Source organism: Anastrepha ludens, chromosome 6, assembly GCF_028408465.1.
Source record: "Anastrepha ludens isolate Willacy chromosome 6, idAnaLude1.1, whole genome shotgun sequence".
Taxonomy (NCBI): Eukaryota; Metazoa; Arthropoda; class Insecta; order Diptera; family Tephritidae; genus Anastrepha; species Anastrepha ludens.
Window position 1 is genome coordinate 97,092,437 of NC_071502.1, and position 13,162 is coordinate 97,105,598.

At 35.3% G+C, this 13,162-nt stretch overlaps 4 protein-coding genes across 5 annotated transcripts; 2 read left to right on the forward strand and 2 right to left on the reverse strand.

Annotated features, from left to right (window-relative positions):
* Nucleotides 1–2,137: 2,137 nt before the first annotated feature.
* On the reverse strand, nucleotides 2,138–4,505 carry LOC128868844 (peroxisomal membrane protein PEX13). Its single transcript, XM_054111388.1, has 3 exons — nucleotides 3,560–4,505; nucleotides 3,260–3,486; nucleotides 2,138–3,011 (listed from the first exon to the last, which is right to left on the reverse strand). The coding sequence occupies exons 1-3, from the start codon at nucleotides 4,186–4,188 to the stop codon at nucleotides 2,521–2,523; spliced, it is 1,347 nt and encodes a 448-aa protein (XP_053967363.1). The 5' UTR covers nucleotides 4,189–4,505; the 3' UTR covers nucleotides 2,138–2,520.
* Nucleotides 4,506–4,778: 273 nt separating this feature from the next.
* On the forward strand, nucleotides 4,779–8,005 carry LOC128868846 (F-box/SPRY domain-containing protein 1). Of its 2 annotated transcripts, XR_008455164.1 has the most exons (5): nucleotides 4,779–5,477; nucleotides 5,533–5,806; nucleotides 5,883–5,973; nucleotides 6,066–6,235; nucleotides 7,357–8,005. XR_008455164.1 is itself a non-coding variant. In XM_054111389.1 (4 exons), exons 1-4 carry the CDS (start codon nucleotides 5,173–5,175, stop codon nucleotides 6,158–6,160), a joined length of 765 nt encoding a protein of 254 aa, XP_053967364.1. In that variant the 5' UTR covers nucleotides 4,779–5,172; the 3' UTR covers nucleotides 6,161–8,005. The 2 variants fall into 2 exon arrangements, 1 of the variants encoding a protein (XP_053967364.1); XM_054111389.1 differs by having other exon boundaries at nucleotides 6,066–8,005.
* On the reverse strand, nucleotides 7,968–8,506 carry LOC128868848 (COP9 signalosome complex subunit 9). The gene is made up of 2 exons (XM_054111391.1): nucleotides 8,309–8,506; nucleotides 7,968–8,172 (listed from the first exon to the last, which is right to left on the reverse strand). Exons 1-2 carry the CDS (start codon nucleotides 8,357–8,359, stop codon nucleotides 8,044–8,046), a joined length of 180 nt encoding a protein of 59 aa, XP_053967366.1. The 5' UTR covers nucleotides 8,360–8,506; the 3' UTR covers nucleotides 7,968–8,043.
* A 755-nt stretch (nucleotides 8,507–9,261) lies between these two features.
* On the forward strand, nucleotides 9,262–10,195 carry LOC128868847 (UPF0587 protein CG4646). The gene is made up of 2 exons (XM_054111390.1): nucleotides 9,262–9,740; nucleotides 9,797–10,195. The coding sequence occupies exons 1-2, from the start codon at nucleotides 9,482–9,484 to the stop codon at nucleotides 10,033–10,035; spliced, it is 498 nt and encodes a 165-aa protein (XP_053967365.1). The 5' UTR covers nucleotides 9,262–9,481; the 3' UTR covers nucleotides 10,036–10,195.
* Nucleotides 10,196–13,162: the final 2,967 nt, after the last annotated feature.

A 13,162-nucleotide genomic window follows, 5' to 3' on the forward strand; every position in this document is an offset into this window, starting at 1 on the left:
GTCAAAAACTTTTATTTTGCTTATTCTTTCGATTAGTCACTAGATTTAATTTACTTTAACCGATTTCGTTTGGTTTTTTAATTTGAGAGAATCCAGTTCAGAGATATTGTGGTCACTGTAAAACGTCTTTTTTGAGAGGAGCTCCCGGAGATCAGCTGTAGCTCCTTTCCAAATAAATATTTTTACTAATCCGAAGTCTCAAAATACAGTTAAAAGATAACATAATAGGTGTACAAATCAATAGATCAATAAATTTAAAAGTTTTTTTTAGAAAATATTCTGAAAAATTCGCTTTTTCTGGTCTTCTAACTGTATATAACCTCTTAAGCACTACTTAAAACACACGACTTTAGTTTTTGCGACATTTGGTGCTCGAACTGGAAATATTTATTCTTAAAACTCGTTTTCTACTGTCGTGACAGAACCCGCGAGCTGTACGCATTCAATGTCGGCTGACGCTTGACCGATTTACAACCTCTGAGGACCAGCTTCTAGATAATACTGAATCCTCTGTTGGACGGGCTTGGACCCCGTCGTGACTATCAAGAAGGCAAAGGTCTCCAAAGCCAATGCATATTTTGAAAAGCATAGGTAAAACGGAAGAAGCATACCTCACAAAGATCTTCAACTAATTGTTGTTGCTGTAGCAGTATAAATATTTTCAATACATGTATGGGTAATGCTGCTGAGGTGACAGTCCTTGGCCGGATATAAATCCGGGTCGTTCCGGTAACGCAGAGCCGACTACCGTGGGATCGGTTCACTAGTCTATGGGCACTCTTATTATCTCTGAAAAGTGAAAAACAGGAAGGATTCACAACGACCGATATATCTCCTTTCCTCGGTATTGAAGACACTTGAAGCTTTTTTACTCCCGATCTTTACGAACCATCTACATTCAGCCACACATCAACATTAAGTGCTACTTGCTCGACACTAACCACCCTTTCATCTTCCATCTTTTCACCGCAACCCTCAGGTGAGGCCCAACTTGATTCTATTTTAGTAAACAATTTATCCGTAAGCAGCTGCGAGAACAAACTCACTTTTTTCACTTCCAACAGAGAAGAGGTCCTCGGTAAAGTTTCCAACTCTCTTTTGAGAATCCCACCTCGCAACCGAAAACGAATCGGTTGGGTCTGATAGTTCCACAAAAACGCTTCCCGCGGATAGTACTGCCTATTATCATGAACAGATGAAGCAAAACTTCATGTGACAAAGTCTGTTTTTCTCGTTGAGTTCAGTGTCGTTTATTTATCACAAACTCACCTAAAAGGCAAGCCATTGGATACTACATTCTACTAGATTTTTTCCAAGATCAAGAAAGAACTTGGCTTTAATCCTATGTTGATGACATTGCATTCGCAACATCGGCAAAGTATTTCCAAGTTCTTAGCAAGCTACTCCATATCGTGCACAAACAGAGGGGACTCAGCGTCAATTCCAACCAATAGGAAGCTCAACTTCAACCACCCTATATGTCTGCAAAACGGCCATAGATTTAATGTACACAGTACATTGGCTATACGGAACGGTTGTCAGACCCATTCTATGAAGACACTCTTTGGTAGCTAGCTCTAAGACTCTAAGACTTCTTCTACGCTTCTGTTTTGAAAGTAGGTTCTATACAAGAACTCAAAGCTCAAGAGGCGACAAGTTTGGCAGTGAAACTCTCGTTTCCACGGCAGTCGGTTCTCCGTTGCCGAAACGACCCGGTTTATATCCGGCCAAGGATTGCCGTATGTAAGTATGGGGAATGTTTATGCTGCTACAACAACAACAACAACAACAGCGAATCTTTGAATTGCTGTGAAAATAACTAAACCTACTTTTTATTTAAAAAATTTCTATTTTAAACCAACGTGCTTGAAAAGTGATGCCGTTTTAACTTTTAGATAATTCGAAAATAAACAATAATGTTTGAGGTGGATTTTTTTTTTATTTAAAAATTATTAATTTTAAAATGCTGTACAACCCATACTAGAGATAATCCGAATATATCATTCAAATTTATATATGCAGCTGAATCAGGATTCATCCAGCAGCATTTTCCTGCATATATGAAGCTCATATTCGAATACTTCTCCATTGTCGTTGGTCGCCTCAACTGTTTTAATTCTGAATAAAATAAAGCCAATTCCGTAAATTATTCTTCAGTATAAATGTATTTTTAATATATTATCTAAATTAACTTAAAAATAATAATCTATGTAACTGTTTTCGGGGAATATTTTAAATGAACTAACACATGCACAAACCAAGAAAGTATACATACATATAAAACAAAAGATGTTACTCTTATATACATATGCATGTATATTTTTGTTGCTTTTCTCTCAAACACCCATTTAAGTTGCAAACGGCGAAAATTAAAATACCAGACACAATTTTGCAGCTTAACCTATAAATGAATACACCTAACCAATTAAAGAAAACAATGCACGTATAGAAATTTAGAAGTCTTAATATTATAGTAAATTCAATACTGCTACCGGCAGCACAGTCCATTTATTGGAATTATTATGCTTCGCTGCTGCCACTCGTAGCTAACATTGCGGCTGTGTTAGGTGGCCCAAAAGGCTGTGATGCGATGTCGAAATCAGGCGTATTTACGACATTACCCTTCTGATGAACTGTAGGTGGTGCTGGGAACGACGACGCTGATAGATTCATTAACGCTGGTTGCGGTTCGCTGTTTATTGGTGGCTCTGCTGCCGGAGCCACGCCTGACATCATAAACTCTTGCTGCCGCATGTGTTGTTGCTGTTGTTCTTCCCGCAACTGTTGTGGGCTCTTAACATAATTGATCGGTATAATGCCAACATTTTGATAATCTATGCTGCTAGCCATTGCCCAACCAGTATTTAGCATGCCCAGCGTATTCTGTATCTCCTTCGGTGCAATTAATAACGGTTGATTACATTTTATGGTCAACTCAGTGGAATTTCGTGCTTGGAAATCATACATTGCAATCGTCTTAATAGGATTCACCCATTTGGTCGGATTACGTGCTGCAATAGAGGAAAACCATGATACATAATTTCTATCATGCAGTTTTTATCTAATCTTATAAATATGTTTGCACAGATTTGTAATCATAAAAATTGAGACCGCGATAAGGTAGCTACTAGGGGCAATATAATAAAGCGTATACGTATGTAAATAAAGCGTATAGGTATGTAAATAATAAGTTAGCATCGTGTGTCTCGTAAAGTAAATGAAAATACACACACATATACATATATAGATGAGCACATACCTTCTTCTTGTGCTGTATTTGTTACAGTGCCCAAGAGTTTCATTATAAGATAAGGTGCAGTGAATATAAAACTTATAAAGGCCAACACCGGCCATGGGGATTGACCTTTTCGTGGCAGTTTAGGGGCTTCGGATTGTTTTGACGAGTCGTTAAGAGCTTCAGCAAATGCTTGCTTGAACTTTTCAGTTGATGGATCCATGTCCGACAAGCGAAGCCAGTAAAGTATTCTAAAAAGAAGAAAAGGCATTTGAATCTGGTTTTGTTGAAGCATGAAGAAATCATCATTTTATAAATTCGTACTTCTTATATATCCATGTTAAACCACGAATTATTGCAAATGTTTGCCAAAACTGTGCGAATACACCGCGCAAGCGTCCAAAATTCGCTGCCACACCTAATATAGCGCGAAATGAACTGGTGATTGCGAAAAATGTGGAATCCAGCATAGCAGCAATATTTCCGATAGCTGAAACTAATGATTCAATACTCTCAAAGGCTGGTCGTGAGCTAGCCTCAGCTAATTGTATGAAACGCGACTCAGGATCCATGGGGTTCATGCCTCCCATGCCGAACCGATTGAACCCGCTGCCAAAATTACTACCGTAGCCACCATATGAACCAAATCCGCTACCGTAACCGCCGTACGAGCCAAACCCGCTACCGAAACTATTGTAGCCTGTATAACCACCGTATGCGCCAAAACCGCTGTTAGCACCATAGGCACCATTAGTTGGACCATAAGGTGACAGTGGCAGGGGTGGTGGTAAGGAACGAACATTACCAGCGAAAGGTGTACGTAGTTGTGTGTCGATGCTTCCCCCCATTGTACCACCACCTCCGCTACCTGTTATTCCTACTGGAGGTATTAGATTCGACTCAACCAGTACAGGGCTACGGAAATTATTTGCAGCACCCCCCTTGTCGACCATGACTTGTTGTTTAGAGCTTCCGTGGCAGTCAACTAATGTACACACTACTTGAACTTTGCTCCAAATTCACTACGCCTTTCTTATCGATTCACTTCTACTTTTATTTAAAAATCCAGTTTTGTATTAAGTAACACGTATTAACATATTTTCCTTTTAACACTAGCAACCCTTGAAGTTTTCTAAGTAAAACTATTTTTTAGTTTGTAACTTATACAAACATAAATTTACCAAAAATAGATATTAAAAACGCAGTGTATTATTCTACAAATCGAAACGTATGACACAAGACGAATTCATGTAGATTCGCCTTGGTATGACATTTGGCAAATTTTGAAAGACCGCAAACAGCCGTGGTGCTGCCAATGAACAAAATTAGAATTAAATGCTCGAGAGAAATAGACAAATACATATGTATGCATACAATTTTTACTATATATACATATTTGTCTTAATTTTTTCAGATTTTGAATGTTTGAAATATATCCAATATATTATTCAAATAGATAATGTGTATGCAGTGACATCAATATATGTCCAGTTCTCGCATTGGCACGAATGATATGTGAAGAAAAACGTCAAAAAACCAATTTTGACAATGCTGGTAATTTTAGTTTTTGTTGGGGTTTTGTAAAGAATTTTTTGTGCAAAATAAATGAAGGCAGATATAAATTATTTACATAAATTATTCACAAAAGTCGATAGCTTAAATAGAAAAGCGAAAATGTATAAAATACGTTTAACATTTAAAAGAAGATAAGTTCGTTGTAAAGTTTTGAAGGAACAAAATATACAACAGCGACCATTGGAGAAGCTCGGCGATAATAATCACACGGTCAACTAATAACGTTACATTATCGAAAAGGAGCCGACCATTGCGGGAAAAAGGTGCAAAAACTAGCTCACAGTCCCACAAATATAATTTGACACACTTCGAAAAATCGAGTAAAGCAGTAATTCGCAGTCGGAGAATAACAAATAAACAAAATGGTTGATCCATTTCTGGCAATGAATTACAATGTATTGGAAGTGATCTTCTCCTATTTGGATTTACGCGATTTGCGGAATTGCGCCTTAGTTTGCTGGAATTGGTATCACTTCTTGAACGATGAAATTTCAGAGGTGTGGAGAATGCATTGTTTGCGAAAGTTGCCACAAGAGGCAATCAAATCAGATTTACTGACATCTTTAACGACATATAAAAAAAGATTACGCGCTTATTATCACGCCTGGAATCCAAACGATTGTTCACGTAATGTGTATATAAAACCGAATGGGTTTACATTACACCGGTAAGTGAAATAAACTAAGAACAAAGATTATATTTAAGTCTTTTGTTGTTCGTAGCAATCCCGTCGCCCAAAGCACAGATGCAGCACGTGGTAAAATTGGTTTTCGACAAGGACGACATTCGTGGGAGGTGATATGGGAAGGACCGCTGGGCACGGTCGCTGTTATTGGCATCTCAACAAAGGAGGCGGCGTTACAATGTCATGGCTATGTTGCTCTACTAGGTTCAGACGATCAAAGTTGGGGCTGGAATTTAGTGGACAATTTGTTGCTGCATAATGGTGATGCGCAGGGAAATTATCCGCTGCTGAATAACCCACCAAAATATCAGGTATGTTTTGTTTTACATTTATGATGTAGATATGGCAAATAATGTATAATGGATACTTATTTTTTTTTGATTGAAGGTCGGTGAGCGGATACGTGTCATACTTGATTGTGACGATAATACGTTATCCTTTGAAAAGAACAGTGAATTTTTAGGTATAGCGTTTAAAGGTAAGGACCCAAGACCGAAAAATTGTATTACTTATGCAGTTTACGCAAAATTATATTTTAATTTTGATATAAAATATGAATGCTTATTGCAGGTCTGCCAGATAAGAAGCTTTACCCCACAGTGTCTGCAGTATATGGCAATACGGAGGTGTCGATGGTGTATTTAGGACCGCCTTTAGATGGCTAAATGGCCTGTGTGTATTTCTACTAAATGGGCGTGGTAAAATAATTAGGGATGTGTGCACCTACATATAAGCAAATGGTATATATCTTATATAATATATGCCCATACGTGTATGTGAGAAGGTTACATTTGAGTAGAGACAGTAATTTCAAAAGTGAATATTTTATACTTTTCCAAATGTTAAAATAAGTAAAATATCTGATAATTAATTTTCATACGTAAATACTTACATAAATATAGTCGATCTATTTTAGCTTCATAGCGTGATCTAATATAAAATTATGTTTTGTCTTGAAATCGAACGACGCTAAATTTTTCACAACAGTTTTTCAATACACATCCCTAAGACGAGCTTACCACTTACGTTCAATCGCAAAAACGAAAATTATAATCGTAACAACAGTAGACCTTACAATAACAAATACATAGTTAACGTATAGGATTTGTAAAAACTATCTTTCTTTTAGACAAAACACAAACTCAAATTTAAATGCTCTTAAAAAATTACTAACAAATCTTTAGTAATCAAAGAGATACTAAGACGATTAAGAACGACGAAAATGAGATAATAGCAACTCGTATGCAATACCTGTAGCGAACCATTTTATTTATTTTATAACAATTTAGATGTACACTGTTTGTAATTAAACGCATTTTTTGAATAAGAATCAGTTACTTGATGTCAAACCAAAGATTTGCGGGGCAGGAAAAAATACCTTCGTACATTCATATCGTTGTCAACATTTACAAGAGTCATAAATGTTTTAACTGAGCATCTACAAATTGTTTTGAAATTATGGCATAAATACTAAATTAATTAGTTAAAATACATGCATAGACATTCCGAAAACGTTAAGCCAATTCCATTTGCATAAAAAAATATTTAGGCGCTTTTGTGCCTGAATTGCATTTAAATTTAACTGAAAACCTTTTATTTTTATTCTTTCCAAATCATGACAAAGGAAATGTGGCTCAATTTGTGTAAATTCTTTAAGAATTAAATTCGATATTAGTTTTTTATGGGTTTTTTTTTCAACGAAAGGGACTAAATACTTAACCCTGAACCAATGAAATTTTTTTTATACTTTAGATATGCGTTACAGTTTATACGTGCAATAACTAATATCTTACAGGCAGGGTTAAATAATTAAGATGCGTAAGATATATATGAAGCTTTTAATACATGCTTGTTTCACCAGCTTCCAACACTAATACTACAAAAAAATTTGGGGAAATGCTGCAGGTATGAAAATTCTCGCGGGTTGGTCCAGTAGCACAGGTACGATTGTCGTCGGAACTTACATGTACCTCAGTTTATCACACATAATTATAGAACATTTATAAATCCTCATGAATAGCGCACCATTTCACATGCGCCTCATTGTATGTACACCTTGCAATGTGACTTTACATTATACATATATATTTTTACTGAATTGACTTGAAATAGTTATCAGCAGATTCGAACTATAGCGTTTACATAAAAAATTGTTTTACACATTAAAAAATTCGTAAATTCTTTGTAATTAAAAATTATGTAGGTCATTATTATTAATGTATATTTTTAAATTGACACTGTTAATTAATTTCATAAGTCCGACTAGTCCACGTATTCGGTTTGTGTTTTCGTGCTGAATGTAAATATAAATTTAGTTAATTTTAAGTTAAATAAAGTATGAACGCGTATTTTACATATATGTATAAACATTCAATTAATTCCTCCTTCCCTTATTCTTTCCCACAAAAACATACCATTAGGTTAAGCGAAAGTGTACATGTAAATAAGCATAAGAAAAAAATTAAAATCATATTTGAACTTCAAATAAAAATGTGCTATTTTATTAGTTACATAGATGTACTTATATATGATTATTTTTGAAAGTGGTTTATTCGCTACTGTTCACTGGCACATCGTCATCATCATCAAATAAATCATCAAAATCATTGTAGAAGTCGGCGTGCACTTGCTTCTCGTTAGTTGGCAAATCGATGAGCAGGCCAGAGGAACTACCGGACTGAAATGCACAGAAGTAAGTAAAGTTAGGGCGTAAGCTTGCTAAAATTGTTTGTTTGAATTCGCGCGATACGCGCTTCCAGCACTTTCAGTTACATATACTTAGGTGCTTCTTTACTGGAAATATACTCTCTCACCTCTTCCATGTCCGTACTGAACATTTCATCAGCAGCCGGTGTTGGCTTCATCTCTCGCAATACAGGATCCGTTGTACTGGTAAGTCTTTACTTTTGTATATGCAAAATGTTATTAACACTTTTACACCAATAAAACGATTTTAGACAAAACAGAAATGTAACTAATGGAGGCAGTAAAATGTCAAACAATGACGAGCAGCTGTTTCGTTTGGTATGTTCAGTGTTTACCACTCAAGCGGTGCGTGACCTGACGGACGGCAATATTGAACATAAAATTTAATGAAAACTTCTAGCTGTCTGGTACAATTTGTATTTCCAAAAATAATAAATAACAATCCACAAACTGCATTAACTGTGTGTTAGCTCCCTATATTGAACTAGACATAGAACGTAAATCATTCAAATAACAAAAAATAATAAATAACAATCCACAAACTGCATTAACTGCATCATTCAATTTACGTTCTCTGTCTAGTTCAATATAGGGAGCGAACACACAGTTAATGCAGTTTGTGGATTGTTATTTATTATTTTTTGTTAATTTTGTTTTAAGTAATATGGAAAAAGGCTGGATGCAATGCTAGTTTGCACTAACACTTTCGAAATTATATTAATTGTTTTGATATTTCGGAGCAGTTTGAGAAATTATAAATAAAATTTTTTTTAATAAATAATTTTTTTTAGTATCAGGTCAGCGAATACCTGCGAATTTGTTTCCTGCAGTCCATTTTTACTGATTAATGTGACAGGCGGTTGTTCTGCGGATTCGTGAACAGCTGATTTGTTTATTGGATAGTTTTGTCAGCAAAATATATATAATAAGTCAAGCAGTTGATACGGACTAGTTGCACTTAATTCCTGATATAATTCCGAATTAAGTCTTTAATCTCAATGAACGCCACCTACTGTCTATGTTATTATACTCTTTCCATTGTAGGGTAGCATTAAAATTGTAAATTCATAAATGGACGATGATATTAATTTTGCCCAAATAAAAAATAACTAATACAACAAAGTGGTGGATGTGGCAATATTGAACCGCAACCGGCATGTTGACATCTCCTCGATTGATATGTGCTAGCTAAAATTCTAGAAAATTTCAAACAAATTTCTAATTCGCAGGAGTATTTTGCTATTATTATTGTCTAATATACAAATCAATATCATTCCAAAATGGTGCGTGTTGGTTTGCAAATCTCAGCTACTCTAGAGAACATTGAAAGTCTAGAAACCAATCATCCGGATTATCCATTTTTTGTGAAAGTGAAATGCACAAATTGTGGGGAAACGTCCGATAAATGGCACGACATAACCGAATCGGAGCGCTCACAAAGTGGTACAGATTCACGTAATCCCGATGGGTTCAATTTCTATATGAAATGCAAAATGTGCGGTCGTGAAAATAGCATTGACGTAGTAGAGAAGACAAATGGTAATGAAGATGGCTTGTCCTTAAATATTTGTAAGATTTACTAATTTTTGTTTCAGCTTTGTACACTCAGGATGATGCGGGGAAATTTAAGACTATTGTCGTTTTCGATTGCCGAGGCGTAGAACCAGTCGAGTTTTCTCCACGTACTGGTTGGATAGTACGGTCCGCTGAGAATGGCCAAACATTCGAAGATGTGGATTTGTCTGAGGATGATTGGGTTGAATACGATCAAAAGAATAAGGAGTCAGTTGGAGTGTATGAATTCGCTTCACAATTTATAAAATTGAAGAAATAAAGGGTTGTATGTATTTGAGGAACAAGCAAAAAAGCTTACGTGTTATAAGCTGCCAAGAAAGTTTTGAAAATTACATGGGTATTTTTTTTATATACACATGCCCCACAAAGTCTGTGCCTTCCTAAGTTTATTAAAAACAAAATAGAATATTATGATTAAATTGAAATCTTTACAATTTGTTTATTCACTACATTCCCAGCTTTTAAGGGCAAAAAAAAAAAACAATATTCCTCACTTCACTTTTTAGATAACGGGAAAATAATTTCAGCAGCATGTAAATGTGGCACCAAAAAGTCTGCGTTCAGCCAGTTTATTATAATGATACCGTTAATTTTAAGATATTTTTCCTTGTTTATATTAATTTTTGATTGCGCACTACTTCGACAACAAAGCTTTGTTGAACATTTTATTTATAACTGGAGATAATTAAAGAACATGGAAGGAAAGGGAAAAGAAATAAGGGTTTCTGAGAGGAAAATAATTATAAAAATGTGAAAGACGGAAAAAGTTTCCGAAATATTGGAAAATCTATTGGGAGAACGTATTCCTCTATTCAGGGAGTTGTAACAAATTTTCGGCAAACTGGAATTTTTACATCTAAGTCCAGGTCTGGGCATCCGAAAAAAATACCGACCCGGAAAGAGCGGTCTATAATCAACTTGGCAAAGTTTAACCCCCCGATTACATCCTCAAAATTAGTTGAAAACATAAATCAAACATTTAAAAAAAGTATTTGCGGTGAAACTGCCAGAAAAGTTCTACGTCAAGCTGGATACCATGGTAGAGTCGCCCGAAGAAAGCCTTTCATTTCTCTTGTAAACAGACGTAAAGGCATTCAGTTTGCTAATGAGTACATAAATAAGCCTCCCGAGTTCCGGAAAAAAGTAATCTTTTCAGACGAAAGTAAATTTTGTATATTCGGAATAAAAGGCCGTCAAATTGTTTGGCGAACACCTGGAACTGCTCTTGAAAAGCAAAATCTTGTTGGCACGGTCAAGCACGGAGGTGGCGGGGTTATGGTTTGGGGCCGCATGACGGCAAATGGGGTGGGTCAGTTAGAATTTATTGATTCGACGATGGATAAATGGCGATACTTGAACATACTAAAACGGAGCAAAGTGCAGAAAATCTCGGCTTATCAAGAACATTTTGGTTTCAACAAGACAACGACCCGAAGCTTACAGCCGAGATCGTTAAGCTTTGGCTCTTGTACAACGCCCCAAAACAGTTTAAAACACCGCCACAGTCCCCAGATCTTAACCCCATCGAGCATCTGCGGGATCTATTGGAAGAAAGAATTCGTCAGCAAGTGATTACTAGTAAAGAGGTTTTGGGGAGTGTCATGCAGGCAGAATGGAGGAAGATAACAGCAGAGGAAACAGAGAAACAAGTAAGTTCAATGCCAAATAGGCTGAGTGAAGTCGTGAAGCAACGTGGATATCCAACTAAATATTAGATTTAATTTTTGCATATAGCATATCATGTTTTTGTATTAGACTTTAAGACTGAACGCAGACTTTATGGTCGCTTTATTTACTTGTTACAGCCATTATTCACCGTTATCTAAAAACTTATGTGAGAAATCTTGAAACTTATTTTTGTTTTTGAAACTTAAACATATAATAAACATATAAATATATACAAATTTATAAAAATTATAAAATCAGGTTGTGTGTTTCATTCACTAAAAAGTTATTGTAGGGTGTACGCAGACTTTCTGGGGAATGTGTATATAAACAAGAAAATTAAGCGGGGTGTTCCGATTTGGATTTCCAAATCGAAATATGGAAGGTGTTCGGTTGAGAAGCTCGAATTGAATACAAATCCAACCATTTGTTTTTTTTTGGTGCATCCATTGTTTATCTTTGCATTAGATTGTGAACAGTTTGTGTTTTCTCTTTCATACAAAAAATTTGCATAATTCATATATGTACATATACTCGTAGTTATATGTAAATAATGAGAAACATGCTTTATACTTACACTTAATTTTTTAAATGCTTAATAAAACGATAATTTCAAAGAAAGTATCAAATCGAAATTTATGACAAATCGAAACACAGGACGCCAAATACGATGAACAATCGAATATACTTAGTATTGCCATAAATTCTGTGACAAATTTTACAATGCATACGGCGAGAAGAAATTCTTAGAAAAAAATTACGTTATTTTTGCTTTTGTCTATATATTATACTCATTTTCGTGCAAATTTTGCTTGTTATGAACAAAATCCCTTAGAAAGCAGAAAATTATGTCCAGAAAAATGATTGTGTCGGCCAGATCCATGTCAAGACGAATTAGAAATGATCTCCATATGAAAGTCTTTCGTCGTTCAACTGGTTCAAGGCACGCGGTCAACGTCCATAATTCTTCAGATTAGTAATTTCCAATAAATCAGAATCGATAGGATTGCAGACAGGGGTGTTCTGCCTGACTTTAGTATGCATTTCTTAAAGTAAATTTTTTATCACATACTCGCCTATATTAGATATCACATACACGTAGATATTTTCTCGACATTATAATACATTTCGGTTTTTTTTTATAGATAGAAGGAGTATTCAGTTGGGAACGAATTTGTAAGACTGCATTTGGTTCACCAAAATTATAGTTTGCACAAAAAATCACTCACGCTTTAAGGAGTTACTTACGTCCAAAATTAAAAAAAAAATCGTTTTTTTTTAGATTATTTATAGTTTTAGGCGCATTTTTGTGGAAGTCGATTGTAAGAATTCCCCATAGATACAAAGTTATGGTAGAAAATGTAACTGCCCGACGAGAGTTTGATGCCCAGAGGTAGCTGTCCTTCGTTTGATGCACTTGAAAGTTTAAACTCGTTTTTCTCGAAATTACATTTTCCGGTACGGTGTGCTGATAACTCATACAGTTTTTAATAATTTTTGATGCGTTTTTTAAAATATTCGAAAGTGTTTTCTCTTTAGTATGTCGAGCTAGATTTTTAAAATGTTTATTAAAAAATGTATAAACATAATTAAAATGTGACATTTATGACGTAAAACGCATACTTTTTTTTGAATGCCGTAAATTGCAAAATTTTGCGAAATTCAAAAATCCGGCGCGACAGACTGTAACTACAACTTTACAACTACAACTCTACAAGAAA